The sequence below is a fragment of the Pelodiscus sinensis genome, unplaced genomic scaffold, assembly GCF_049634645.1.
Source record: "Pelodiscus sinensis isolate JC-2024 unplaced genomic scaffold, ASM4963464v1 ctg57, whole genome shotgun sequence".
Classification (NCBI taxonomy): Eukaryota; Metazoa; Chordata; order Testudines; family Trionychidae; genus Pelodiscus; species Pelodiscus sinensis.
The window spans coordinates 128,947-154,529 of NW_027465880.1; the positions used below are offsets into that span (position 1 = coordinate 128,947).

General features: G+C 57.7%; 1 protein-coding gene across 1 annotated transcript in view; it reads left to right on the forward strand.

The window, feature by feature from the left end:
• The window catches only part of LOC102461266 (integral membrane protein DGCR2/IDD-like), a 196,408-nt gene that overhangs the window by 67,682 nt on the left and 103,143 nt on the right, over positions 1–25,583 (forward strand). The window contains exon 5 of the mRNA XM_075915986.1: positions 17,733–17,855. Coding sequence (XP_075772101.1) covers positions 17,733–17,855 — 123 coding nt within the window. The remainder of the gene's footprint in view (positions 1–17,732; positions 17,856–25,583) is intronic.

The following is a 25,583-nucleotide window of genomic DNA, read 5'->3' on the forward strand; positions in this document are numbered from 1 at the left end:
AGCCGCCAGCCTGGTCCCGGCAAGAGGGGGTGGGCTGGGGGGCATCGGGTGGGTGGCTCTGTGCCGTGCCAGGTGCAGGGTCTGCTAGCTGGGTGCTGGCAGGCTTGCACCTGGCACGGGCACCGTAGCCAGCCCGTGCCCCTTTAAGGGGTCCGGGGCCGGGAGGGGGGCATAGAGTTTCCCTGGTGTTGGCCAGAGTGGCCACCAGGGAAACCTGGGGAGGGCTAGCCTCCCACTAGTTCGAACTAAAGGGCTACACAGCCCTTAGTTCGAACTAGCTAGTTCGAACTAGGCGTTAGTCCTCGTAAAATGAGGTTTACCTAGTTCGAACTAAGCGCTCCGCTAGTTCGATTCAAATTCGAACTAGCGGAGCGCTAGTGTAGCGCATAGGAAAGTTAGTTCGAACTAACGTCCGTTAGTTCGAACTAACTTTCTAGTGCAGACATACCCTGAGAGATGTGAGATTCATGGCTGATGGTGGTGAGAGAGAGTGACCTCACGTTCCAGGTTGTTCTATAAGGGAGGGTGGGAGTGTATTGATGTGTAGATGTACATTCTGTAGTATCTCCATTTTACTAAGCTGCAGTGTTTGTGACTGTGCTAAATATATTGTAGGCTGATCCTCCCTAGTCCGGCACCCTTGAGACCTGACAGGTCTCAAATGAGGGAATTTGCTGGACCATAGGAGGTTCCCTGCCATTCCTCCCCCACCGCCCCCGGCTCTGCTTCTGGCCCCTTACCACACAGTTTAGCTGTCAACCACTAAGAATTAGAGACTAAGCACCTGCAAACTGAGATGATCTTTCAAAGGGTTGTAACTTGGATTGTTTTCACGGGAACCACAGAAGGCACATTTTTCACCAGAGTGCTTTGAGAGGGGATCAACTGCTGGATCTTGTGTAGTTTAAGTCTTGAGTCAAGCAAGGCACTGCCACTGTCTTGGGGCCCCTAGGCATACTCTCAGGACACCAGTCATCTCTCAGGGACTGTGTCCTGACAACTGTGACCCCTGTTTAATCATCTGTTTTGTTTAGGAATCTTCACTCGCTTGAGTAAGCGGCTTCACTTCTTCCATCTCCAGCTAACCCATTGCCCCAAGATGCTTCAACTGAATAGGTCATTGAGTCCTAACAGCATGGTCTTAGGAGAAAAGGGCGGAATGTCTTGTCAATAACAGTGAATGCACATAGACATTTTTTGATACAGCAGTTTCATAAGATGAACAGGCAAATCACCACAACACATGTGACATAAAGGCATGTTTGCCACATTTCATGGAGGCACTTAGTTCAATTGTTTCCCACAAAGATTAATGAAAAATGTAGTTTTGCCTTTGCTAAAACAATTCTTAGTAGGGAAACTATTTTTTATTTCAACTTTCCAAAACCAATTCAGCCTGAGGCAGATACCTGGCTTGATAAAATTCTTCCTGAATGGTTAAAATTTTTGGTAAAGTTGTCAGCAATTGCAAACTGGGTCATACAGTGGGAACTATCAGACAGCCTTGATGTAGCAGGTACTAGCAGATTGGTCTATAATACAGCTAGGCTACGTCTAGACTGGCATGATTTTCCGCCAATGCTTTTAACAGAAAAGTTTTTCGTTAAAAACATTATCGGAAAAGAGCATCTAGATTGGCACGGATGCTTTTGCGCAAAAGCACTTTTTGCAGAAAAGTGTCCGTGGCCAATCTAGACGCGCTTTTGTGCAAGAAAGCCCCGATCGCCATTTTCGCCATCAGGGCTTTTTTGCGCAAAACAGTTTTTAGCTTTCTACACTGGCCCTCTTGTGCAAAAGCATTTGCGCAAGAGGGCTTTTCCCCGAGCGGGAGCAGCATAGTATTTGCGCAAGAACACTGACAATCTTACATTAGATCATCAGTGTTCTTGTGCAAATTCAAGCGACCAGTGTAGACAGCTGGCAAGTTTTTCCGCAAAGGAAAAACTTGCCAGTCTAGATGCAGCCCTAGAGTGTTTGTCTGTGCCTAATCCAGTTTTGGTCATGGTTTTATAAAACTGTAAATAAATAAGAATGTTAGCATTGTGAAGAGCAATTACTTTCTCAGGAGAAATGAAATCTCACTTGACAAACATTTGTTATATTTTAGAAATGTGTGTCTGTCTGTCCATCTGTGAGTCTGTTTTTGTTCAAGAACTCCTCCTACATGGTAAGAGCTAGGACCACCAAATGTAGTATGCACCTTGCTCTTATCCAAACTTAAAGCAAGGGCAGGGTTTAGTTGTGCCGGGAAAATGGGATCTGCCTGGAATGGGATTGTTTTCATAACATGGAAAGGGAGGGGGCTGCTAGGAGGGAGAGTTATACTGCAGAGTGACCCGGCGGGGGCACCACCGTCCCTCACCCCCCACACAGGGAGCACAAGCCACATCCCGCCTCGGCCTCAGTGCTGGACAAGGGGGTGGGCAGCGCAGCCCCTGTCTACTGTAGGTGCCCCGGGAGCCAGTGGCGGCCCAGCATGGCCCCAGACAGCCACTGCCAATGGTTCAGTGCAGCCCCAGGCCTTAGCGCCCCCCCAACCCCATGCCCTGACTCCTGCACTCTCCCTCCCCTCCGACCTGCCCCACACAAAAAAAAGTTAAGGACCTGAGCAATGCCAGGTATATCTGCTAGTCTTAAATATTAGTGAATTGACACAGAAATGCTTTAGAGGAAACAATGGTATATCCTTTTCTAGGGCTTTTCATGAGCTTTAAAACCAGTTAGTGCCTTGTTTCCTGCTGAAGCCCTCAAGTGGCCAGCTAGATTGTGGTAGCTTGATATTTTGGTGTTGCTTGGTGTATTAAGAATTGTTCTCGGTATCGTTCACTTTTTTCCTCCATGTTCAAAAATCATTAACAGGTTTATGACAGAACAGTAACCGAAACTATAGAAAATCTTTGTGTCATATTGATTCAGCACAAAGACACATTGTTTAAAGCAGTGATGCCATTGCTACTAGTACATATTCATGAGATTGCAGCTCCTTCTCCTTGCAGGGAGGTGATACTCAAAGACTTCATACCTTCTTAAGTTTGCTTCAGCCAGAGGCAGGAAATTCTATTCAGACAGTAATATCTCCATATCTGGAAGTCTCCACTTCATCATATATAATAGCCCAATGTCTGTGACTAACGCTGAAATGCTGGCTGTTCCCTCTGGGCGGCGCTGTTGCCGCCCACCATGGTGCTCAGCTGACTTCTGCGCTGCTCCGCTGGGCCGCCGCACGGGAGCAATTGGCCGTTTGGGCCCCGCGCTCCCCATGCAGCACGGGGAGCGCAGGGCCCAAACGGTCACTTGCGCCGATTGCTGCCATGCGGCGGCCCAGCTGAGTGGCGTAGAAGTCAGCCGAGCGCCACGGCGGGAGGCAACAGCGCCGCCCAGAGGGAACAGCCAGGGGGCGGGGCCTGGACGAGCATGCATCTCTGACATCAGGAAAGGGTGCCGGATTCAAAAGGAGGAAAGTGGAGCAGACACAGAGGACGCGGAGGAGACAGAGAGGAGAACAGAGGAGGCGGAGGACAGCAAGAGAGAGACACAGCAGGAGGAGGAGAAGAGAAACACAGAGTGAGAGGCAGGAGGGGGGAGAAGAGAGAGAGAGAGAGATAGAGAGAGGCAGGAGGTGGACGAGAGCTGAGAGAGAGAGGGCGAGGCAGTAGGAGGAGAGAGAGACGGAGCGAGAGACTGGAGGCTCAGGAGAGAAGACCGATGTGGAGGAGAGACCTGAAAATCCCATATGTCTGTTTCCTACCTCTTAGAATTTAAGGCCAGAAGGGACCTGAGATAGGGCCTTCAGCAGCCAGGCAGCCTAGTGGCTAGATTGTTGGGAATGGAGCTTGAGGGGGGTGCTTCATGCAGCTCACCCCCTAACCTGGGGAGACAGATTTCTCCCTTTGTTGAGGTGGGATGGTCAGGACCTGTTCTGTGAGGCTGTCCCTTTGTGGGCCCTCTTAGTTTGGGACATGACCCTGCTGGGCCGGTTACCCTGCAGCTAGGGCATACCCGTTGGCTCCCCTTGTAGGGGAAGACTTACTTGCTCCGAATGGCTGCATACGTTGGCAGGTTGCTGGTTCGTGCCTTCAGAGTTTGTGTACTCCAGCCCCGTGGTGGGATGGCAGGGGGGCTGGAGCACCAGTGCAGGATCTTCAATGCTCCGGGGGGCGGGGAAGCCCCGAGACTCTGGGGCCAGATCCAGGCTGCAGCCCCCGGGCCTTAGGTTCCCCACCCCTGCTTTAAAGGGGCCATCATTCTTCATAAAAGTAGAAAACATTTTCATTACAATATGTGTGAGCTGTTATTTAGCTCAAGAAATTAGACTGTCCTCTGCCTTGGGAGTAAGTGGAAAACTGTTATTCTGTTAGATGATTTCCTTGATAGGCATCTTAATATTGTCCAAGAGTTCTGAAAAAGCTTTTAAAAATGTATGGAAACTGAGCAGCTGGAGAGTAGACTGTTCTAGGCAAAGAAGACTAGATTAAAAAGGCAAGGAATGATGCATTTGCTGGAACTGCTAAAACTGCTGCATGTCAGATTCTGTGCACAAAACGTCATTTGTTGTAATCCTGACATATTTAGGTTAATCAGGAAGACTCCTGTAACCAGGGCTCGGCAGCCGCGCTGTCTGGTGATCTGCGCATGCAGAGATCGCCCGAACCCGGCTCTTCCGGGTTACAATCTACTCGCCACGGGCGAGTAGATTGTATTATTTGTTGAGCCCTGCCTGTAGCTGTTTAGCTCTTTTCAATGGTAGGTATTTCATATTAGCATGTTCTGTATAAACTTAAAAAACAACAAATAGTCTAGTAGCACTTTATAGACTAACAAAACATGTAACTGGTATCATGAGCTTTCATGGGCACAGCCCACTTCTTCAGATGACCAGAGTTTTGAGTTTAGGATGTGTAGACCCAAAATAAATAGGAGAGAAGGGAATGGAGGGGGGAGAGGAAGCCCGCGAACGGCGGGCTTTGCGCTTCCCCCGGACGAGCGTCCAGTCCTCCAAGGTGGAGGTGGAGGGCTGGTCAGCAGGGGCAAGGCCGGGGGGCACGTTTGATTTTCGGGGAGGGCGTTGTGGCAAAGGAGGGAAGGAGGGGGATACCTCCACCTGGGGAGGGCCCTCTCCCTTGCCCGGCGGCAGCCGCGCCACCCTCTCCTCCTCGGGCCCCGCAGAGACAGATCGTGTAGAGGCGGGGCCCGCCTGCCCACTCGGGCACGTCGGAGGGGGGGCCTCCGGCTCCCGAGCAGGGCCGTCGGTTGGAGGGGCGGCCGCGGAGGCCAGACTACCAGGGGGGCTGGCGGTGGTGGGGCCAATGTCCTCACGGGCCCCGGAGGTCCCGGACGCCTCCCCCAACCGGGCCATGGGACAGTCCCTCCGGACGTGCCCCATCGCCCGGCAGAGGAAGCACCGGGTCTCCCCCGAGGAGTAGTGGACTCGGTAGAGAGCCCCCTGGTAGGGCACCATGAAGGACCCCTCGAGCGCCTCCCCACCACGCGCCGCCGGCGGCAGCTGCAGCTGTACCTGCCGGCGGAAGGATAGGACGTGGCGGAGGGCGGGGTCCTTACAGCCCAGCGGGAGAGGGCTGATGGTCGAGATGGGCTTCCCCAGGGTGGAGAGGGAAGGTAACAGGGCGGCATTAGGGAGGAAGGGCGGGACGGAGGTGAGCACCACCCGTACGCCCACGTCCTCCAGAGGTTCGAGGGGCACGTGCACGCCTCCCACCGCCAGGCCCCTCTCCACCGCCTCCTGGGCGGCGGCCTCCGAGGCAAGGAAGAAGACCGCCTTGCCGTACATCTTGGAGGCCGCCACCACGGCCGAGGCCCCCACCACCCTCGCCATCGCCCGCACGTAGGTTTCCATGTGGGGCGAGGCGGCAACCAGGAGGCAGCGGACGCCGTGCCTCCTGGTCATGGTGGGAAAGGGGCCGCGGCCGCCAGGGATGGAGCTGGAGGCGGCAGTCGGGGCTGATGATGGGGCACGTGGGGGGGCGGCAGCGGCCACCTGGGCGTACGCTCTGGGGGTCTTGATTGTGTCACCCCCAGAGCTGGTGGAGGGGACAGCAGGGGAAGGAGGGGCTGTGGAGGGCGGGGCGGCTTTGGCCGTGGTGGATTTGGCCTTTGGGGCTGGGCTTTTGCCCTTTTTCTTCCCCCCGCCCTTTTTTCCGGCCGAGGTGATGGTTGCTCCCGTGTCTGAGGGAGCGGCGGCCGTGGCGGCGGCGGAGCTCGGGCCTAGGGTCGGGAGGTCAGCCTCAGCAGTTGTCGGGCCTGGTGGTAGCGAGGGGGCCGTGGTAGTGACTGCCTCCATCATGGAAGGGGGGGTAGGAAGGAGGCACAGATAACAGGAAGGGGAGCAAGGGTTCACCGCTCCTCCCCACCAGACAGCAGGCGAGGGAGGAGGGTGTCTGAAATGGAGGGGGTGGGAGAGAGGGAGGGTGCTGGTTTTGGGGAGGGCAACTGAAGATATGGGGGGGGGGGGGGGGGAGTTAGCAGCCTCACCTCCCTGCTGACTGTAGCAGAGGAGGAGGGCGCTAATACAGGGGCGGGGGCACGCAAGGGAAGGGGAGGGTGGGGGGGGCGTATAATTGGGAGGGAAGGGGAGAAGGGGAAAAAGGGGGGGCAACTACTCCCTCCCGCCGACTGGTTGCTGGGAGGGAGAGAACCAAAGGGGGCGGATAGAGCAGGGGAACCGAGGGGCCAGCAACCACTCCTCCCCGCAAGGCTGGAGCGGAGGAGGAGGGTGCCGGCAGGACAGACAGGGGGCAAGGTAACGGGTACAGGGCGGGGGCCGGCTCCTCCGGCTGCACTGGGATACGGGGGGGGGGGGGTTATGGGGCCGTTGGGGAGGTGCAGTGAACAAGGGGGCTAACTAAAAAGGGGGGGCACAAGCGCTCAGGGCAGGGAGGGGGCGAGGCAAATCGGGTGGTGCTCAAGGGCTGGGGGGGTGGCTGGGGGGGTGGGGAGGGATAAAATGGAGGCAAACAACAGCTGGGTGGGGCGGGGCACACACTCTTGGGCTGGCTGGGGCAGGGGCGTGGCAGATGACTTTGGGAGCAGGTGTGGTGGGTAAGTGGATTTGGGAAGGGAGGGAAGGAACCAAACTAAGCTAACAAGGAGGGGCAGGCAGTGGGGGAAAAAACCAAGCTGCTGGGGTAGGGTGGGTGACCGGGGGTAAGGGTGGCCCCCCAGCCAGATGTAGCTGAGGGAGGGGGGCCAAGTCCAGAAGAGGGGGGAGGGAGCACACCCACAAGCACTGTGTGGGGCTCAACCTCGCCCACCGCTGCAGCAGAGTCCCAGGTGGAAGGCAGGGCAGCAAACCCCACTAGGGGGAGAAGAGACAGTCCAGATGGTAAGGGGTGGTGGAGGGGGCGTTGGGGGTGGTGGCAGCGGGTGGGGTTGGGGGGGGGGGCAACTGGACTGGGGGGAGGGCTCTGAGCCTCTCCCCCAGCCCCCCTTTTAACAATTCAACTCACCACCACCCCGGAGCGGATTGAAAAAGCTCAGTTTGTGAACAAACCCCCTCCACAGTTCTCAGTGGTTTCCTCTTCTCCCCCTCAGCGGGGTGCAGCAGCAGCAAGGCAGCAGTGGAAGGCCTCCGGGTGGTGGGTGCTGGTCTATTTGAAAACATGGGATGGTGGGCGGGCGAAGCCCGCCCACCTTCTAAAAGCCCCTCCCCAGCCTTATGGGAGGGACACTGGACCCATGTCCAACTAATTCCTTGGGACAAATAATGAATAAAGGATCAAGGAGTGCGGGTTAGAGGTTCAAAATAAGGGAGCCGGATGGGGACACCGAGCAGAGAACCCCGGACAGCGCCCACTGCTCCTCAAAGCTGTCGATGGAGCCAGTGGACGCCGCCCAGAGGAACTCCGCTCGGATTCGTGACACAAGGGAGGAGCGGAAATAGGCCCCACAGTCGCAGAGAACCCCCTCGTCTAGCATCCTCCTCCTGGTATTGTAGATGGTGCTCTTAGCTAGGGCCAGGAGGAGGTTGACGAGGAGGTCTCGCGACTTTGTGGGGCCACGGATAGGGTGTGCGTAAATGAATAGGTGGGGGGAAAAGTGCAGCCAGAACCTCAATAAGAGGTTCTGGAGGAGCCGGAATAGGGGCTGCAACCTGGCGCATTCGAGGTAGGCGTGCGCCAGGTTCTCCCTCACGCCGCAGAAGGGGCAGGTGTCTGGGATGGGGGTAAACCGCGCCAAGTACACGCCCGTGCTCACGGCTCCGTGAAGGAGCCGCCAACTGATGTCCCCGATGGGCCGCGGAATTAGATCGGAATAGACGCTGGCCCATCGGGGTTCCCCACCCTCTACGGGTCTTAGATAGTCCCGCCATTTGGTATCAGGGCGGGACACGAGGGTGGGGAAATGCAGGGTGTGGAGCACGAGCGTGTACAGATGTTGCCTTGGCGCGGCTTGGAAACAGACCGGCTGCAGATTTTGCAGCCGGCTGGGGGTCCAGGGGTGGGGAGGCCGGGGGGGGCCCGTGGAACAGGGGCCCAATAATAAGGGACGGAGGCTTTGCAGGAGGGGAGGGGCGGGGTGTACCCTCTCGCAAGGACCGCTGCAGGAAGTCGAGAGCGGGCCGCGGCAAAGCCGCCTTCACCTCCTGGAGTAGGCGCAGGGGAGTTCGAGGGGTGGAGAGCCCCATGCGCCGAGCGAGCGCTCGGGGATCCACCCAGTCCCCCCTGTCGTAGTCCAGGAGGTCTCCGACCGTGGTGGTTTCTGCCAGGATCAGCCTCCGGCGCACCGAGGGAGACTCCGCCACCTGCACGCACAAGGCTGGATTGTGGAGCAGGGGCTCCGCGAGGAGGTCTGCCCCCTCGGAGGCCACAACGGACCTGGTCGCCGAGAACAGCTTCCAGGTCTGGAGGAGGTCCTGGTAGAATTCCGGCAGCTCTGAGAGGTCTCGCGGAAGACCCCTCGGGTGGATGAAAAAGAGCTGCCGGTCGTATCGGAGCCCTCGGAGGCGGCGGAGGAAAGCGCGCGCCAAGGTGCCCCATGCCGGACTACCTGCACTGAAGAGGAGTCTCTGCAGGGCCTGGAGGCGGAAGGTCCGGACCTGGCTGCGTATGCAGACCAGGCCCTGACCCCCCTCCTCCAGGGGGAGGGACAGGACCCCTGCAGAGACCCAGTGCAGTCCTGGCCAAAAGAACCCCAAAGCTGCCCTCTGGAGCTTGGCCAGGACCTCCGGGGCCGGGCGCAGGGTGTTGAGCCGGTGCCAGAGCATGGACAGGACCAGCTGATTGAGTACCAGCGCTCTCCCGCGAAGGGAGAGACACCGGAGCAGTCCCGTCCATCTCCGCAGCCGCTCACCCACCCTGGCCTCCAAACCTTGCCAGTTTTCCGGCGGAGAGGGATGCGTGGCGGATAAATAAACGCCCAGATAGAGCAGCGGACCCGCGCTCCACCTGATGGCCTGAAGCGCGGGTGGGAGGGAGCCGGCCCGCCACCCGTCCCCGACCACCAGGCCAGAGCTCTTGACCCAGTTGACCCGGGCGGAGGAGGCTGCCGAGTAGACGGCTTGGCAAGCCTCCACCCGCGCCAGGTCGCCCGGGTCCTGGACCACGAGGAGCACGTCATCGGCGTACGCCGACAGGACCAGCCGCAGCTCCGGCTCCCGAAGCACCAACCCCGTCAACCTCCTACGGAGGAGACAGAGGAAGGGCTCGATCGCCAGAGCGTACAGCTGGCCCGACAGCGGACACCCCTGACGTACCCCCCGCCCGAAGCTGACCGGCTCGGTCAGGGTCCAGTTGAGCCTGACCAAACACTCCGCGAGGGCGTACAGCACCCGGAGAAAACCCACAAACCGGGGCCCGAAGCCGAAGGCCTGCAGGGTGCCCAGGAGATACCCGTGGTCCATCCTGTCGAACGCCTTCTCCTGGTCCAGGGACAGGAGGGCGAACGACAAGCCGTCCCTACACCCGAGCTCTAAGAGTTCCCGGACCAAATACAAGTTATCAAATATACTACGGCCCGGGACGGTGTAGGTCTGGTCGGGATGGATCACGTCCGCCAGCACGGACCGCAGTCGCAGCGAGATGGTTTTCGCTACGATCTTGTAGTCCGTGCTGAGGAGCGAGACGGGACGCCAATTCCGTAGGTCGCGGAGGTCCCCCTTCTTCGGCAGTAAGGCGAGCATCGCTCGCCTGCACGACAGAGGGAGGACCCCGCTCTCCAGGGACTCGGCCCAGACGGTGACGAGGTCCGGGCCGAGGACGTCCCAGAACACGCGGTAGAACTCCACGGTCAGCCCGTCCATGCCCGGGGTTTTGTTGTTGGGCATGAGACGGAGGGCTTCCGAGAACTCGGCCAGAGTGAGAGGCAGCTCCAGCCGGTCTCGGTCGCCCGCGCTGACCGTCGGGAGCTCGGTCCAGAGCGCCCTGCAGGCGTCGGCTTCGGTCGGATCCGGGGAGAACAAACTGGCGTAGAAGGCCCTGGCCCTTCCACGCATCTCCACCGGATCCGTGAGGGGGGTGCCGTCCTCCGCCAAGAGGCAGGTGACGTGCTTTTTTGCCCCCCTCCTTTTCTCCAGGGCATAGAAGAAGCGGGAGCCGCGATCCATCTCCCGAAGGAGGTGGATGCGGGATCGGACAAAAGCGCCCCGGGCCCTGTGATCTTCCAGGGCTCGGAGCTCCTCCCGCTTCTCCCGGCACGCCTCGCGGAGGAGTGGATCCTCGGGGGCGGACGCCAGGCGCCTCTCAAGCTTCAAGACCTCCCGCTCCAGCTGCTCTATCGCCGCATCCCTCCGCCGGCTGGCGCCCCGGGAGTAGTCACGGCAGAAGAGCCGGGCGCACACCTTCCCCACATCCCACCATCGCCGCGCCGAGGGAAAGGCGGGCCGCTGCCCCCGCCAGGCCTGCCAGAACTCCCGGAAGGACGCCACGAAGCCCACGTCCTCCAGCAAGCTATTGTTAAAATGCCAATAGGCCGGCCCCAGCCTCTCCGAAGTCAGAGAGGCCTTCACGGACGCCAAATGGTGGTCCGTGAACGGGGCCGGCCGGATGCTGGAGGAGTGGGCTCGTGCCAGATGGAATCGTGATAGGTAAATGCGATCCAACCGGGAGTGGCTCGACCGTGTTTTCCCCACCCGGACGTAAGTGAAGGTGGTACTGTCGTCCGGGTGGTGGTCTCGCCAGACGTCCACCAGGGAGTGATGTTCCACGATCTCCCTGAGGACGTCCGCCGCGGCCTGGCAGTTCGCGAGTCCTACACGGTCCCGGTCATCGAGGGTGGTGTTGAAGTCCCCGCCCAGGACCAGGCCCTCGCGAGGATCCAGAGTGCCGAGGAAGGTGGCCGCCTGCCGATAAAAGGTGACCTGGTCCGGGCCCGCGTTCGGGGCATAGACGTTGACCAGGTTCAACGTCCGCCCCTCCACGCGGGCCCGGACGTGCAGCAGGCGGCCCGGGACAACCTCGGCGGTCCCCAGCACCTCGGGCCGTAGGGCAGGGGAGAACAGGGTGGCCACCCCGGCCGAGCGGGCGCTGAGGTGGCTAAAATACACCCCGTCCCCCCACTCCAGCCGCCAGCCAGCCTCGACGGCTGGAGTCGTGTGGGTCTCCTGCAGGAAAACCACCGAGTACCCCCCCTCCCGAAGGAAGGAGAGCACCCGGTTCCTGCGGAGACCCGCCCTACAGCCCCGGGCATTCAATGTTGCAAAGATGGTAGAATTCATAGTGAGGGCTGGGGTAGATCCTCGCGGACAGGCGAGTCGGCGGCCTCACGCAGGCCCCGCAGCAGACCGCTCCCCGACCCGAAGGTCAGGAGAGCGTCCCGAAACCTGCGGGTCTGACGGTGGGCCGCGTCGTCCTGCCTACTGGTCCCTCTCCCCTCCTGCAACAAGGCTCTAGTGGCCTGGAGGATGGAGTGGAAGTCCCCCCAGCGCTGGAGGGCGAGCTGCACCTTTCCTTTCGCCCCGCGGTTATCCGCGAGGAATTGGCGCAGCTCGCCCCTCAGCACCGAGGGGGAACCAGGATTCTCCTCCGTCCGGGCCCCCGGATGAAGCTCACGGGCCACGGAGACGGACAAACAGGGATCCGATCCCCGACGCGGCGCCGTTGCTGCTGGCGCCGCGCTGCCCGCCCCCGACCCCGGCAGGGAAGGAGGCGGCGGAGGGAACAAGGCAGCCCCCAACGGGTTGGGGACCGGGGATACAAAAACGACCCCCGAAGGGCCGCCCGCAGCTAGCGGGAACGAGACGGCCCTCGCGGGGGTGGCACTGGCGGATGTTTGGGGGGGCAGTAGGGACGGATCGGGCAACATGACGGGGACCAGGATGGGAAAAGAAGGGGGGGACGGCAGGGGAGGGATTACCTCCACGGCAGAGCCGGGGGGAAGGGTAGGTTCAGGGCCGGACAGTGGGTCGGGGACAGGGAATGGGGCAGAGGTGGGGGTAGGAAAGGGATCGGGAACAGGGGAGGACTCGGGGCTGGAGATGGGTTCATAAAGGGCGGGAGCGGGAGTAGGGGGAGGATCGGGACATGGGAGGGAATCGGGATCCTGGACGGGGTCTGGGAAAGGGTCCCCTGTGGCAATCCCACCGGGCTGCGGCGCCTCCCGAATGGGAAGTTGGGGGTCGGGAACAGGAAGGGGGCCCGCGCCGACGCCGGGCTCAGGTGGAGAGGCAAGTGTTAATGCCTCGGCGTCGGCCTGGCTGGCATTTTCTGCTGGGCCCCCAACGGGAAAGGGGGATGACTGCCCCGCCTCGGTAGCTGGAGAGGGGGCACCCCCAACCCCGGGACCCGGCCGCTCGGCGCCAGCCGTCGCCCCTGAGGGCTCGGCGGCATCCGTTCCGGCGTTCGAGTCGGCCGGGCCAGAGGGCAGTATCAGGGGCGCCCCGAGCGTGAGGACGGGGTCAGCCACCTGGGACACGGGATCGGGGAGAGGAGGGGGCGGCGCCATAGAGTCGCCGCCCAGACCGAGGCCCGCTGGCGGAGGGTCGTCCTCCCCCTGGGTGAGCGGGGTCAGACCCAGGGCCTCGATCTCCTCGAAGATGGAGCTAAGCTCCATCCCCTCGGCCCCGGAGCCTTCCCCTCCGGCCGCCGAGGCAACAATTACCTCAGCGGGGACGGAGGGGGGCTCAGTTGGAACCGGGGTCGGGGGGGCTCCACCCGAGGCCTCCTCGTGGAGAAGCTCCGCAGGGGGGGCGGCGTCGTCCCCCCTCGCCGCCGCGGCTTTCTCGGCCGGCGCCTCCCGCTGATGCTCGTCGGGGGCGCTCTGGGCAGCGCCGGCCCCCCTCGGGATCTTTCGGAGGGGGGCCTTCCCGCCCTCCTCATCGGAGGGGGGAGATTGGGCCCGCAACCGGCGGGCTTTGCGCTTGCCCCCGACGAGCGTCCAGCCCTCCGAGGTGGAAGTGGAGGGCCGGTCAGCGAGGGCAAGGCCGGGGGGCACTTTTGGGGTTCGGGGACGGCGTTGTGGCAAGGGTGGGAAGGAAGGGGATACCTCCACCCGGGGAGGGCCCTCTCCCTCGCCCTGCGGCAACCGCGCCACCCTCTCCTCCTCGGGCCCCGCGGTGACTGACCTAATAGAGGTGGGGCCCGCCTGCCCGCTCGGGCACGCCAGAGGGGACGCCTCTGGCTCCCGAGCAGGGCCGTCGGTTGGAGGAGGGGCGGCCGCGGATCCCGGACTACCAGGGGGGCCGGCGGTGGTGGGGCCGGCGCCCTTACGGGCCCCGGGGGGCCCGGACGCCTCCTCCGACCGGGCCAAGGGACAGTCCCTCCGGACGTGCCCCATCGCCCGGCAGAGGAAGCACCGGGTCTCCCCCGAGGAGTAATGAATCCGATAATGGGCCCCCTGGTAGGGCACCATAAAGGACCCCTCGAGCGCCTCCCCGCCACGCGCCGCCGGCGGCAGCTGCAGCTGTACCTGCCGGCGGAAGGATAGGACGTGGCGGAGGGCGGGGTCCTTACAGCCCAGCGGGAGAGGGCTGATGGTCGAGATGGGCTTCCCCAGGGTGGAGAGGGAAGGTAACAGGGCGGCATTAGGGAGGAAGGGCGGGACGGAGGTGAGCACCACCCGTACGCCCAGGTCCTCCAGAGGTTCGAGGGGCACGTGCACGCCTCCCACCGCCAGGCCCCTCTCCACCGCCTCCTGGGCGGCGGCCTCCGAGGCAAGGAAGAAGACCGCCTTGCCGTACATCTTGGAGGCCGCCACCACGGCCGAGGCCCCCACCACCCTCGCCATCGCCCGCACGTAGGTTTCCATGTGGGGCGAGGCGGCAACCAGGAGGCAGCGGACGCCGTGCCTCCTGGTCATGGTGGGAAAGGGGCCGCGGCCGCCAGGGATGGAGCTGGAGGCGGCAGTCGGGGCCGATGACGGGGCAGGTGAGGGGGTAGCAGCGGCCACCTGGGCGTACGCTCTGGGGGCCTTAGTTGTGTCACCCCCAGAGCTGGTGGAGGGGACAGCAGGGGAAGGAGGGACTGCGGAGGGCGGGGCGGCTTTGGCCGTGATGGATTTGGCCTTCGGGGCCGGGCTTTTGCCCTTTTTCTTCCCCCCGCCCTTTTTTCCGGCCGAGGTGATGGTTGCTCCCGTGTGTGAGGGAGCGGCGGCCGTGGCGGCGGCGGAGCTCGGGCCTAGGGTCGGGAGGTCAGCCGCAGCAGTTGTCGGGCCTGGTGGTAACGAGGGGGCCGTGGTAGGGACTGCCTCCATCATGGAAGGGGGTAGGAAGGAGGCACAGATAACAGGAAGGGGAGCAAGGGTTCACCGCTCCTCCCCACCAGACAGCAGGCGAGGGAGGAGGGTGTCTGAAATGGAGGGGGTGGGAGAGAGGGAGGGTGCTGGTTTTGGGGAGGGCAACTGAAGATATGGGGGGGGGAGAGGAGTTAGCAGCCTCACCTCCCTGCTGAGACTGTAGCAGAGGAGGAGGGCGCTAATACAGGGTCAGGGGCACGCAAGGGAAGGGGAGGGTGGGGGGGGCGTATAATTGGGAGGGAAGGGGAGAAGGGGAAAAAGGGGGGCAACTACTCCCTCCCGCCGACTGGTTGCTGGGAGGGAGAGAACCAAAAGGGGCGGATAGAGCAGGGGAACCGAGGGGCCAGCAACCACTCCTCCCCGCAAGGCTGGAAGCGGAGGAGGAGGGTGCCGGCAGGGCAGACAGGGGGCAAGGTAACGGGTACAGGGCGGGGGCCGGCTCCTCCGGCTGCACTGGGATACGGGGGGAGGGGGGGTTATGGGGCCGTTGGGGAGGTGCAGTGAACAAGGGAGCTAACTAAAAAGGGGCGGGGGCACAAGCCCTCAGGGCAGGGAGGGGGCGAGGCAAATCGGGTGGTGCTCAAGGGCTGGGGGGTGGCTGGGGGGGTGGGGAGGGATAAAATGGAGGCAAACAACAGCTGGGTGGGGCGGGGCACACACTCTTGGGCTGGCTGGGGCAGGGGCGTGGCAGATGACTTTGGGAGCAGGTGTGGTGGGTAAGTGGATTTGGGAAGGGAGGGAAGGAACCAAACTAAGCTAACAAGGAGGGGCAGGCGGTGGGGGGAAAAACCAAGCTGCTGGGGTAGGGTGGGTGACCGGGGGTAAGGGTGGCCCCCCAGCCAGATGTAGCTGAGGGAGGGGGGCCAAGTCCAGAAGAGGGGGGAGGGAGCACACCCACGAGCACTGTGTGGGGCTCAACCTCGCCCACCGCTGCAGCAGAGTCCCAGGTGGAAGGCAGGGCAGCTAACCCCACCAGGGGGAGAAGAGACAGTCCAGATGGTAAGGGGTGGTGGAGGGGGCCTTGGGGGTGGTGGCAGCGGGTGGGGTGGGGGGGCAACTGGACTGGGGGAGGGCTCTGAGCCTCTCCCCCAGCCCCACTTTTAACAGTTCAACTCACCACCACCCCGGAGCGGATTGAAAAAGCTCAGTCTGTAAACGAACCCCCTCCACAGTTCTTGATGGTGATGATCTCCTCTTCTCCCCCTCAGCGGGGTGCAGCAGCAGCAGCAAGGCAGCAGTGGAAGGCCTCCGGGTGGTGGGTGCTGGTGGGGTCCTCCTTCTCTGGAGCAGTGGTGGAGGGGAGAGGGAGGGCAGCTGGCAGGCCCCCCCTCTCCCCCCAGGCAGCAACAGCAGCAGGTGGTGGTAGCAGTGGTGGTGGTGGTGGTGGTGGGGTGCAGCGACGTCCGGGGAGCAGGCCTCAGCAGACGGGCGGGCGGGCAGGCAGCTGGGTGGGGAGGACTCCGGCTGGTGCAGGAGCAGGAACCAGGAACCAGCGGGGTGGGGGGAGAAGGAAGAGAGCAGCCCCTGCACCCCGCTTCCTCTACTCCTTCTCACAAGTGGAGTGGGGGTAAAGAATGGCCGCTTTTTGAGCTGGAAGCAGAAGAAACCCTCTGGGAGCCATTTTGGGGCCAGCCTAGCTCCACCCCCTCACCTGACCGGAAGTCAAAGGGCGGGGCTAGGACTATAAGAAGGCTGCCTGGGAGCTCAGTCAGAGGCTAGTCTCCGAGGAAGCCAGAGGCCTGGCTGGAGCGCCTGCCTGGGGAGGCTAAGACCCAGGGTAGGTTGCCGTCAGTCACCTTCCCAGAGGCTGGGATGGAAGCTGGAGGCATGAAGGGAAGTGAAGCGGTTGGTGGGTTTCCAGTATAGGGTGGTGGAAACTTGTCATTTATTTAATTGTACTGTAGTGTCCAGAAAGTGGATTTCTCGTGTGGACTGGTCCAGGCTGAGGTTGATGGTGGGGTGGAAGTTGTTGAAATCCTTGTGAAATTCTTCAAGAGTCTCTTTTCTGTGGGTCCATATGATGAAGATGTCATCAATGTAGCGTAAGTAAAGTGGGGGTGTTAGGGGGTGAGAGCTGAGGAAATGTTGTTCAAGGTCAGCCATAAAGATGTTGGCATATTGTGGTGCCATGCAGGTGCCCATGGCTGTGCTGCTGAGTTGGAGATACAAATTGTCTCCGAATTGGAAGTAGTTGTGGGTGAGGACAAAGTCGCAGAGCTCTGTAATCAGGTGTGCAGTGCTGTTATTGGGGATGGTGTTCCTGATAGCCAGTAATCTATCTTCATGTGGAATGTTGGTGTAAAGGGCTTCTACGTCCATGGTGACCAGGATGGTGTTTTCAGGTAGATTACTGATGTTTTGAACACACAGAGAGGCATTGGAATTACAATTCATCCACAAATTCAATTCTCACACTGATGGCCTCCTCAATCGAGATAACGTATGGCTGGGACATTATCAACCTAACATTCAATGAAGGTGCCAACAACTCTTTGTCTGTAGGTTCTTGTGTTAGTACCCTTCCTATCTAATTGCTATCCTATGATCCTTATCTGCTTCTTTTAACTATCCAATCTTTAGGTGCTTATAGGTTACCAGTTCTGCCTACTTGTTTTTCCCTTTGATATTTTCATACCCTCTGTTCCTTGTTTCCCACCCCCTTCTTTTTTTTCCTTCCCTCCTCTTCCTTCTCCCCTATTTATTTTGGGTCTGCACATCCTAAACTCAAAACTCCAGTCATCTGAAGAAGTAGGCTGTGCCCACAAAAGCTCATGATCCCATCTACATGTTTTGTTAGTCTATAAAGTGCTACCAGACCACTTGTTGTTTAAGTTTATCCTGTACAGACTAACTTGGCTACCCCCTGAATGTTCTGTATAGTTTGTCTGCTGTCTTACAAGCAACTACAGTACAACTGAAGTACATAATTACTGTGGTCACTTTTTTGTTTTGTCTGTTTTTTAATTCAAATGTGAAGAGACCTTCATGAAAGAATTTACCTTTGCGTAAATGGAAAAACTGCCTTGTATGTGTGTTTCTTTTCTCTCTAGGCTTGACAGGAGACCAACGATCTTATCATGGAAAAGAAAATGTGGATTCCAGGCACAATCGAGGAAGAGGAGACACAACCCGCTTTCACACTGTCAGTGTGGCACAGCCTGTCCAGTTTAGCAGTAAGTTCCAGACTGGGGAACCTGGTCCAAATGTCTAGAAGTCAGGTCACAAAAACAGACAATTTCTCTCAAGGCAAAGACTTAAATACTTCAGTATGCAGAAATTTTTGTTAAATAAAGTAGTGGTTCCAGAGCTAGGAGACGGAGTCCTTGGACATTTACTAACTTTAAAAAAAAGTTGATTAAAATACCTGCTTTTCTTGAACTCAAGTGCCCTGAGGAGCATACATACCAGAGATCTAAATATTACCCTTTCAATAAGATTACTGGTAAACTGGTGTGTGTATATATAATATAGTAAATATGAATTGTTTCGTAAAGAAATTCGAGGGTATGTCTACACTACAAAGTTAATTTGAACTAACAGCCGTTAGTTCGAATTAACTTTCATAGGTGCTACACAGGCAAACCGCTAGTTCGAACTTAATTGGAACTAGCGGAGCGCTTAATTCGAACTAGGAAAACCTCATTCCACAAGGACAAATGCCTAGTTTGAATTAACTAGTTCGAATTAAGGGCTGTGTAGCCACTTAATTCGAACTAGTGGGAGGCTAGCCCTCCCCAGCTTGCCCTGGTGGCCACTCTGGGCACCACCAGGGAAACTCTTCTGCCCTCCTCCCAGCCCCGGAGCCCTTAAAGGGGCACAGGCTGGCTACGGTGCCCGTGCCAGGTGCAAGCCTGCCAGCACCCAGCCAGCAGATCCTGCACGTGACATGGCTCGAGCCAGCCACCCGCTGCCACCCAGCCCTCCGCCTCTTCCCGGGACCAGGCTGGCGGCTACCGGGAGCCTGCCTGGGGCCACAAGAGGCGGGCGCCCGCCTGGTCTAGTGCAGAGATCATGGACCTCATCCATGACCTCCGCACTAGACACAGGAAGGTGGCCGTCTAGGGCAGGAGAGCTGCCAGCCTGGCCACCCAGGAGCAGGTGTGCATGAAAATCAAGGTGGTCCAGTGAGACCCCCGACCCTGAGCCCTGAGCTTAGAACGGCTGTACTGGGTCAGACCAAAGGTCCATCTAGCCCAGTAGCCTGTCTGCCGACAGCGGCCAACCCTAGGGACCCTGGAGGGGATGGACCGAAGACAGTGACCAAGCCATTTGTCTCGTGCCATCCATCTCCAGCCTTCCACAAACCTTGGGCAGGGACACCACTCCTACCCCCTGGCTAATACCACTCCATGGACCCAACCTCCATGACTTGATCTCACTTCCCTTTAAACTCTGTTCTAGTTCTAGCCTTCACAGCCTCCTGCAGCAAGGAGTTCCACAGGTTGACTCTTTGCTTTCTGAAGAACAACTTTCTGTTATTAGTTTGAAGCCTGCTACCCATTCCTTTCCTTTGGTGTCCTCTAGTCCTTCTATTATGGCAACTAATGAAGAACTTTTCTTTATGCACCCTCTCCACACCACTCACGCTTTTAGAGACCTCTATCCTATCCCCCCTCAGTCTCCTCTTTTCTAAGCTAAGAAGTCCCAGTCTCTTTAGCCTCTCTTCATATGGGACCTGTTCCAAACCCCTGATCATTTTAGTTGCCCTCCCCTCTTCCACCCTCTCTCTTCCCCTCTCCCACCTCCTTTTCTCAGTCTCCCGCAGTTTTGTTCAATAAAGAGAGTTTCTATTTTTGACCACACGTGTCCTTTATTTTGTACATCAGAAAGGGGGGCTAGGGAGGGGTAAGTGGAAGGAGGTGAGGGAGGAATGGGGTATGAGCCCCTGATGGGGAGGACTGGGGTGGCTCTGCAGGCTCCTCGGGGTGGAAACTCTCCTGCAGCCCCCCAATTGCCCCCTCTCCCCAGATGGCAGCCTGCGGCAAGTGCAGCCGGGCTGATGGCCGAGTGCTGTGATGTGCCCAGTGTGGGTACTCCGGGCACTCCAAGCCAGGACTGCTTTGCAAGCGGGGCACCCCTGAGAACTGTCTGTCCGGGGTGGGGGTCGGGTCCCTTTAAGCACAGCCCTCGGCTAGCCTGAGACAGCATCTCCACGCTCTAAGTCCTCCTCTGATGCCCTGCCGGCACTGCTTCCAGCCAGCCTTAACCTCTGTTCAGGGTCCACTCAATGTGGACATGCTAGTTCGAATTAGCAAAACGCTAATTCAAACTAGTTTTTAGGTCTAGATGCACTAGTTCGAATTAAGTTAGTTCAAATTAGTGCTGTAGTGTAGACATACCCTCTGATAGTATGAATGTTAGCTTTCAAGGAAAGATGTTCTTAAGAAATAAAGCACTTTGGAAATTTGCCACCTTTCATCCCTCTGTAGGAAAAAAACCCACTCAGAAGTCAGTCAATTTGTTAATGATCACTTTAATCTGTCCTTGATCAGCAGTTGTGAATATATGCCAACCCTCACACAGGTACTCTTTACTTGATGTTGATGATCACTGGCAGAGGTAATTGCCAGTCAGAAAATTGCCCTGTTTTGGTAAATGGGAATATTGTATAAACTTTTTGCATATCTGTTTTAGTCTGTTTTTAATTCTAGCATTCCTATAGTGAAAGATACTGAGCTGAAAGCCTGGTCCAGGGTGGAGATCATGGACCTCATTGAGGTTTGGGGGGAATCCTCCAACATCCATGATCTCCACACTAGACAGAGGAATGCAGCAGTCTATGGCAGGATAACTGCCAGCCTGGCCAGCAAAGGCCACTTCCAGACCCAGGAGCAGGTGCAGATGAAAATAAAAGAGCTTCGGCAGGCATATGCCAGGGCCACAGGGGGCAGCTCCCAACCAGGGGCGCACACACCAAGCTGCCCCTATTTCAACACCCTGGACTGCATCCTGGGGGGCAGGACGGTCCATGCCCCCCCAGTGGTTGTCAACCCTGGGGCAGAGGTCCCTGACCAGGGCATCAAGGAGGGGGAGGAAGAGACCCAGGAGCTGCAGCAGACCAGACGGAGCATGCTGAGCAGCCAGGACCCCCGAGCCGCCCCAGAAGACCTGTTGCTGGTGTCATCTGAGGCCAGGGAGGCAACAACAGGTGAGTGCCATCACTGTCTCCTTATGCGGGGGTGGGAGAGGGGGGGACAGAAACCAGGGACTGCGCGTGTGGGCCTTGCTGTCCATGGATCATGGAGCAACCTGTGCATGTGCAAGCATGTGCTGTGCCACCCCTGGGTATGTGGCCCCAGCTGGCTGCCACACAGGGGCCTTACCCTGTTAGCCACACGTGTGTGTGTGTGTGTGTGTGTGTGTGTGAAGAGGCATGACATTCTTGACTCTGGGGTGGGACACAGCAGGACACCCTCCCTCCACAAGGCCACTCTACACAGAGGCAGGGGAAATCTCCCCCCCCCCCCCCCCCCCACTATATACAGCACAGGGGCATGGGTGCGGTCTCAGGGCAGCTCCCACTCCCGGGGATAGCAGGACATTCCGAACATGGCCTCTGTGCAAGCACAATGGCTCTGATGGTGCAGGGAACGGTCGCCCTCACCTTGCATGGGGGTGCTGGGCTTCACCCACTGTGTCCCCAGGGATAACTGACCACTTCTCTTGTTTCTCCACAGCCACACCAGCTGTGCATGCAGGGTGCACCACTCCGCCTGGGACATCCTCCCACACCCGAGGACTCCGCAGGACCACCCATGCAGTGGAGGGGTACCAACAGCAGCACCTGGGGGCACTGTGAGTCCTGCACTGCACCCTCCAGCACTGGGTGCAAGAAGACCTGCAGCTGTGGTGGGAACAGCTTGCCCAGGGCCGTGTCATCTGCCAGCACCTGCAGACCCTGGTGCAGACCATGCTGCCTCCTACCACTCCAGTGCCTGCTGCCTCCCCAGCTACTGCTCCTCCTCCCACTCCTTCTCCCCCTCCCGCTTCTCCCTCCACACCCTCCGCCCCCGCCCCCGCGGTGCTGGGAGACAGTTGGCCCGGCGAGACCCCCACCCCTGAACCCTGAGCTTCCCCTCCCCCTTGTTCCGCTTGCTTCCCCCTTCCAGCTCCCTCCTCCCAGGTTTCCCCCTCCCCTCTCCCACCCTCTCTCCTGCCCTCTCCCGCCTCCTTTCCTCAGTCTCACCAGTTTCATCCCCCCCCCCAGTTTTGTTAAATAAAGAGAGTTTGTGTTCATGAAAATACATGTATTTTATTTGACATCAGGAAGGGGGGTAAGGGAGGGGTAAGTGGAAGGACATGAGGGGGGAATGAGGCACAAGCCCCCAGTGGGGCAGACCAGGGAGGCTCTTAGTGCTCCTCAGGGTGGAAGCTCTCCTGCAAGGCCTCCTGGATACTGACAGCCCCCCGATGGACCTCCCAGATGGTAGCCTGCAGAAAGTGCAGCCAGGCTCACAGCAACGCATCCAAGAGAAGCACCAGAGTGCCCAGGGGCAGCTCAGGCTCCATGTTGCAGAGTGCTGTGGTGCCCTGAGTGAGGGCAACCAGAGCACGCAGAGAAAAAAATGCTTTGCTCTCCCTCATTGAGGTAGGCAAGCAAGCAGGGAAACCTGAGAACCGGCTGTCCGGGGTGGTCCCTTTAAGCACAGGCTTCAGATAGCCTCAGGCAGCAGCCACACAAAGTAACTCCTGACCTGATGCCCTGCCGAAACTGGTTCCAGCCGGCCTTAAATATGATTCAGTGTCCACTCAGTGTGGACGCGCTATTTTGAAATAGCCAAATGCTATTTCGAAATGCATTTTGTGTGTAGATGCGTTATTTCAAAATATCTTATTTCAAAATAACTATTTCGAAATAACGCTGTAGTGTAGACGTACCCTTAGTGTATTAGGCGTATCTGGCATGTTGTGTATTATTTTGCTTAGTAACTTACCTTGATCTGTCTTATCACTTGCAACTGCTTAAATGCTGCTTTTTATACTTAATAAAATAAGCTTTTGTTTACTATCAAACTGTGATGGGGCATACTCCCCCAGTACTGAGCAGGAGGGGGTTAACTCAGCCATAAGAACATAACAATGGCCGTACTGGGTCAGACCAAAGGTCCATCTAGCTCAGTAACCTGTCTACCGACAGTGGCCAGCACCAGGTGCCCCAGAGAGGGTGGACCGAAGACAATGATCAAGCGATTTGTCTCCTGCCATCCCTCTCCAGCCTCTGACAAACAGAGGCCAAGGACACCATTTTATCCCCTGGCTAATAGCCTTTTATGGACCTAACCTCCATGAATTTATCCAGCTTCTCTTTAAACTCTGTTATAGTCCTAGCCTTCACAGCCTCCTCTGGCAAGGAGTTCCACAGGTTGACTACACGCTGTGTGAAGAAGAACTTTCGCTTATTAGTTTTAAACCTGCTACCCATTTAAACCTGCCCTGAGAGCAGAGGAGGCCACGCCCCCTGTACCTTACTGGGCATGCTCTGGCTGCAGTGCTATAAAAGGGAGCAGCTCAGCTCAATTGGGGCTGGCAGCCGGAGGGAGAAGACGTGCTGAGCCAGCTCCCTGCAAGCCCCAGCGATTACCTAAAGGCTGGGGCGCTGCCACCCAGGCTGGAGACCAGACGTCTGTAGAGACCACGCTGGATTTGGAAATAAGGGGAAGTAGCCAGAACACAGAGAGTGGTGGCGAAACAGAGACTCACCAGTGAACCGAGACCTGGGGAAGCAGGAAGCAGCCCAGGAGCGACAACGGCTACCAGGTGAGTAAGCCGCTGTTGAGGAGTCAGTGTGCTGCAGTTAGGGTTTCCCCGCTGACTCAGTGGTGAGAGTAAGCCACTAACAGGGCCCTGGGCTGGGGTCCAGTGGAGTGGAAGGGCTTGGACCCCCCTGTGGGGGGGATGTAAACCTTTTCCCCTATCTACTCCCCCACAAATAGACTGTGACCATTGGATCCTGTATGGACTATTGAACTGTGCTGCCCTGCCAATAGGGGTGAGTTATGGACTGTGACCATTGGGTCACATAGTAACTATTGAACTATGTTGCCCTGTCTATAGGATCCCCACGAGAGGACTTAGAGGGAAGGAGCAGACAGACTTTGGGGGCGGGAATAGAGGCACCAGCTGGGGAGAAAAAGGTGGGGATAACTGCGATAAGGTCGAGGGGGACCACCCCACCCGGGACAATGTCATCCCCGTAGCCATGTGACACAAACCCGGTGTAAATAATTCCTCTCCCGCCCCCCCCAATAACAGCTCTGTAGATCTCTCATTGATAAATGGGGCAAACATCTTATGAGCTCACTCACTATGCGTAAAGTTTATACAGAGACAAATCTATTCGGGGCTTTAGTCCTATTGGGTCTGTGCCCCTTGGTGCTCTGTCAAGTGCCTGTGACTGAGCCTTCTCAGAGCTGAGTTGTTTGGTGTCTGTTAATCTACTGGGGGCTGTGTTCCAACTATCTGCCTTTTCTAGGGGAAGACCAGTGCTTCTGGCTCAACAGGACAGGGTGGTGGAGCCCCCCAGAGGGCAGGTAGGCAGGCTCAGTGGTATGATCAGCCCATCAAGTGACAGTCTGAAGGGGATCTCTGTGACCCAACCTGTCACATGTCCATTGTACATTGCCTTTGTGGATCTAACCAAAGCATTCGACACAGCAGAGCAGGTCTGTTTGCAATATTAGAAAAGATGTCTACCAACCTGTTATGCTGTTGTGGAATGAACATGTAAGACTTGAGAGCAGCTGTCCAGTTGTATAGGTCCACTTCAGACAGTTTTCAGATGGAAAAAGTGGAGTGAAGCAAGGCTGTGTTCTTCCCCCTACATTCTTTGCAGTCATCTTCTCAGCACTCTTGAACTGTGGGTTTAAGGACATGAAAGATGGAGTGTATCTCCACACAAAATCAGAGGGTAAACTCTTCAGTCTGTCCCGACTTAAGTCAAAGACCAAAGTCAAGAAGGTGCCAATCGGGGAACTTTTATTTGCTGCTGCTGATACCCTCATAGCCCACAACGAAGATCTGGTACAAGAACTCATGGACCTCCTTTCAAGTACCTGTCAGGCATTTGCACTCCCCATCAGCATTAAGAAAGCAGTTGTATTGGGACAAGGGTTCCACAAGATCGTTCAATTACCTTAAAAGCGAATCAGCAGGAAATAGTCAAAAATTCAGCTATTTAGGTTCTTCAGTGACCACCAATCTCTCACTGGATGAAAAACTAAATGTTCACATTGAGTAGGTTAACTAGAAGAGCATGGAACAACTCAAGCTTACCATCAAGACTAAAATGCTAATGTACTAAGCTTGTGTCCTCAGCGCACTCATGTATGGTGGGGAAACATGGACAAATTATGGTCATCAGGAGAAAAGGTTGAACAGTTTCCACCCATGTTATTGTACACCTCATACTCAACACCAAATGTCAAGATAAAGTCATCAATGCAGAGGTTCTTCAAAGGACAAATTTGCCAACTGTGACAGCCCTGCTCAAGCAAAGATGATTGCGCTGGCTGGGCCATCTGAGTAGGTTGGAAGATGGATGCATACCCAAGGACGTGCTATACGGGGAGCTATCAGAGGGAACAAGAACAGGATGTCCCAAGCTTCACTATAAAGACATATGCAAGCAAGATATGAAGGAATTTAGAATTAGTCCTGACCAATGGGAAATCTTGGCAAGCGATCATAAAGTGGTGCCATTGTCTCTATCAGGGTATCAAAGTCCATGACAGGAGCTGACTCCTACAGCGTGAAGAGAAAAGAGCCTGAAGGAAGCAGGCAGTTCCCAACCAAGATGTATACATTTGCAATAACTGCCAAAGATCCTGCAAATCTCCGATTGGCCTGTTAAGTCACATGAGATATTGTAGTCTATGATGTAGATGGTTTGCAATTCCCACAGT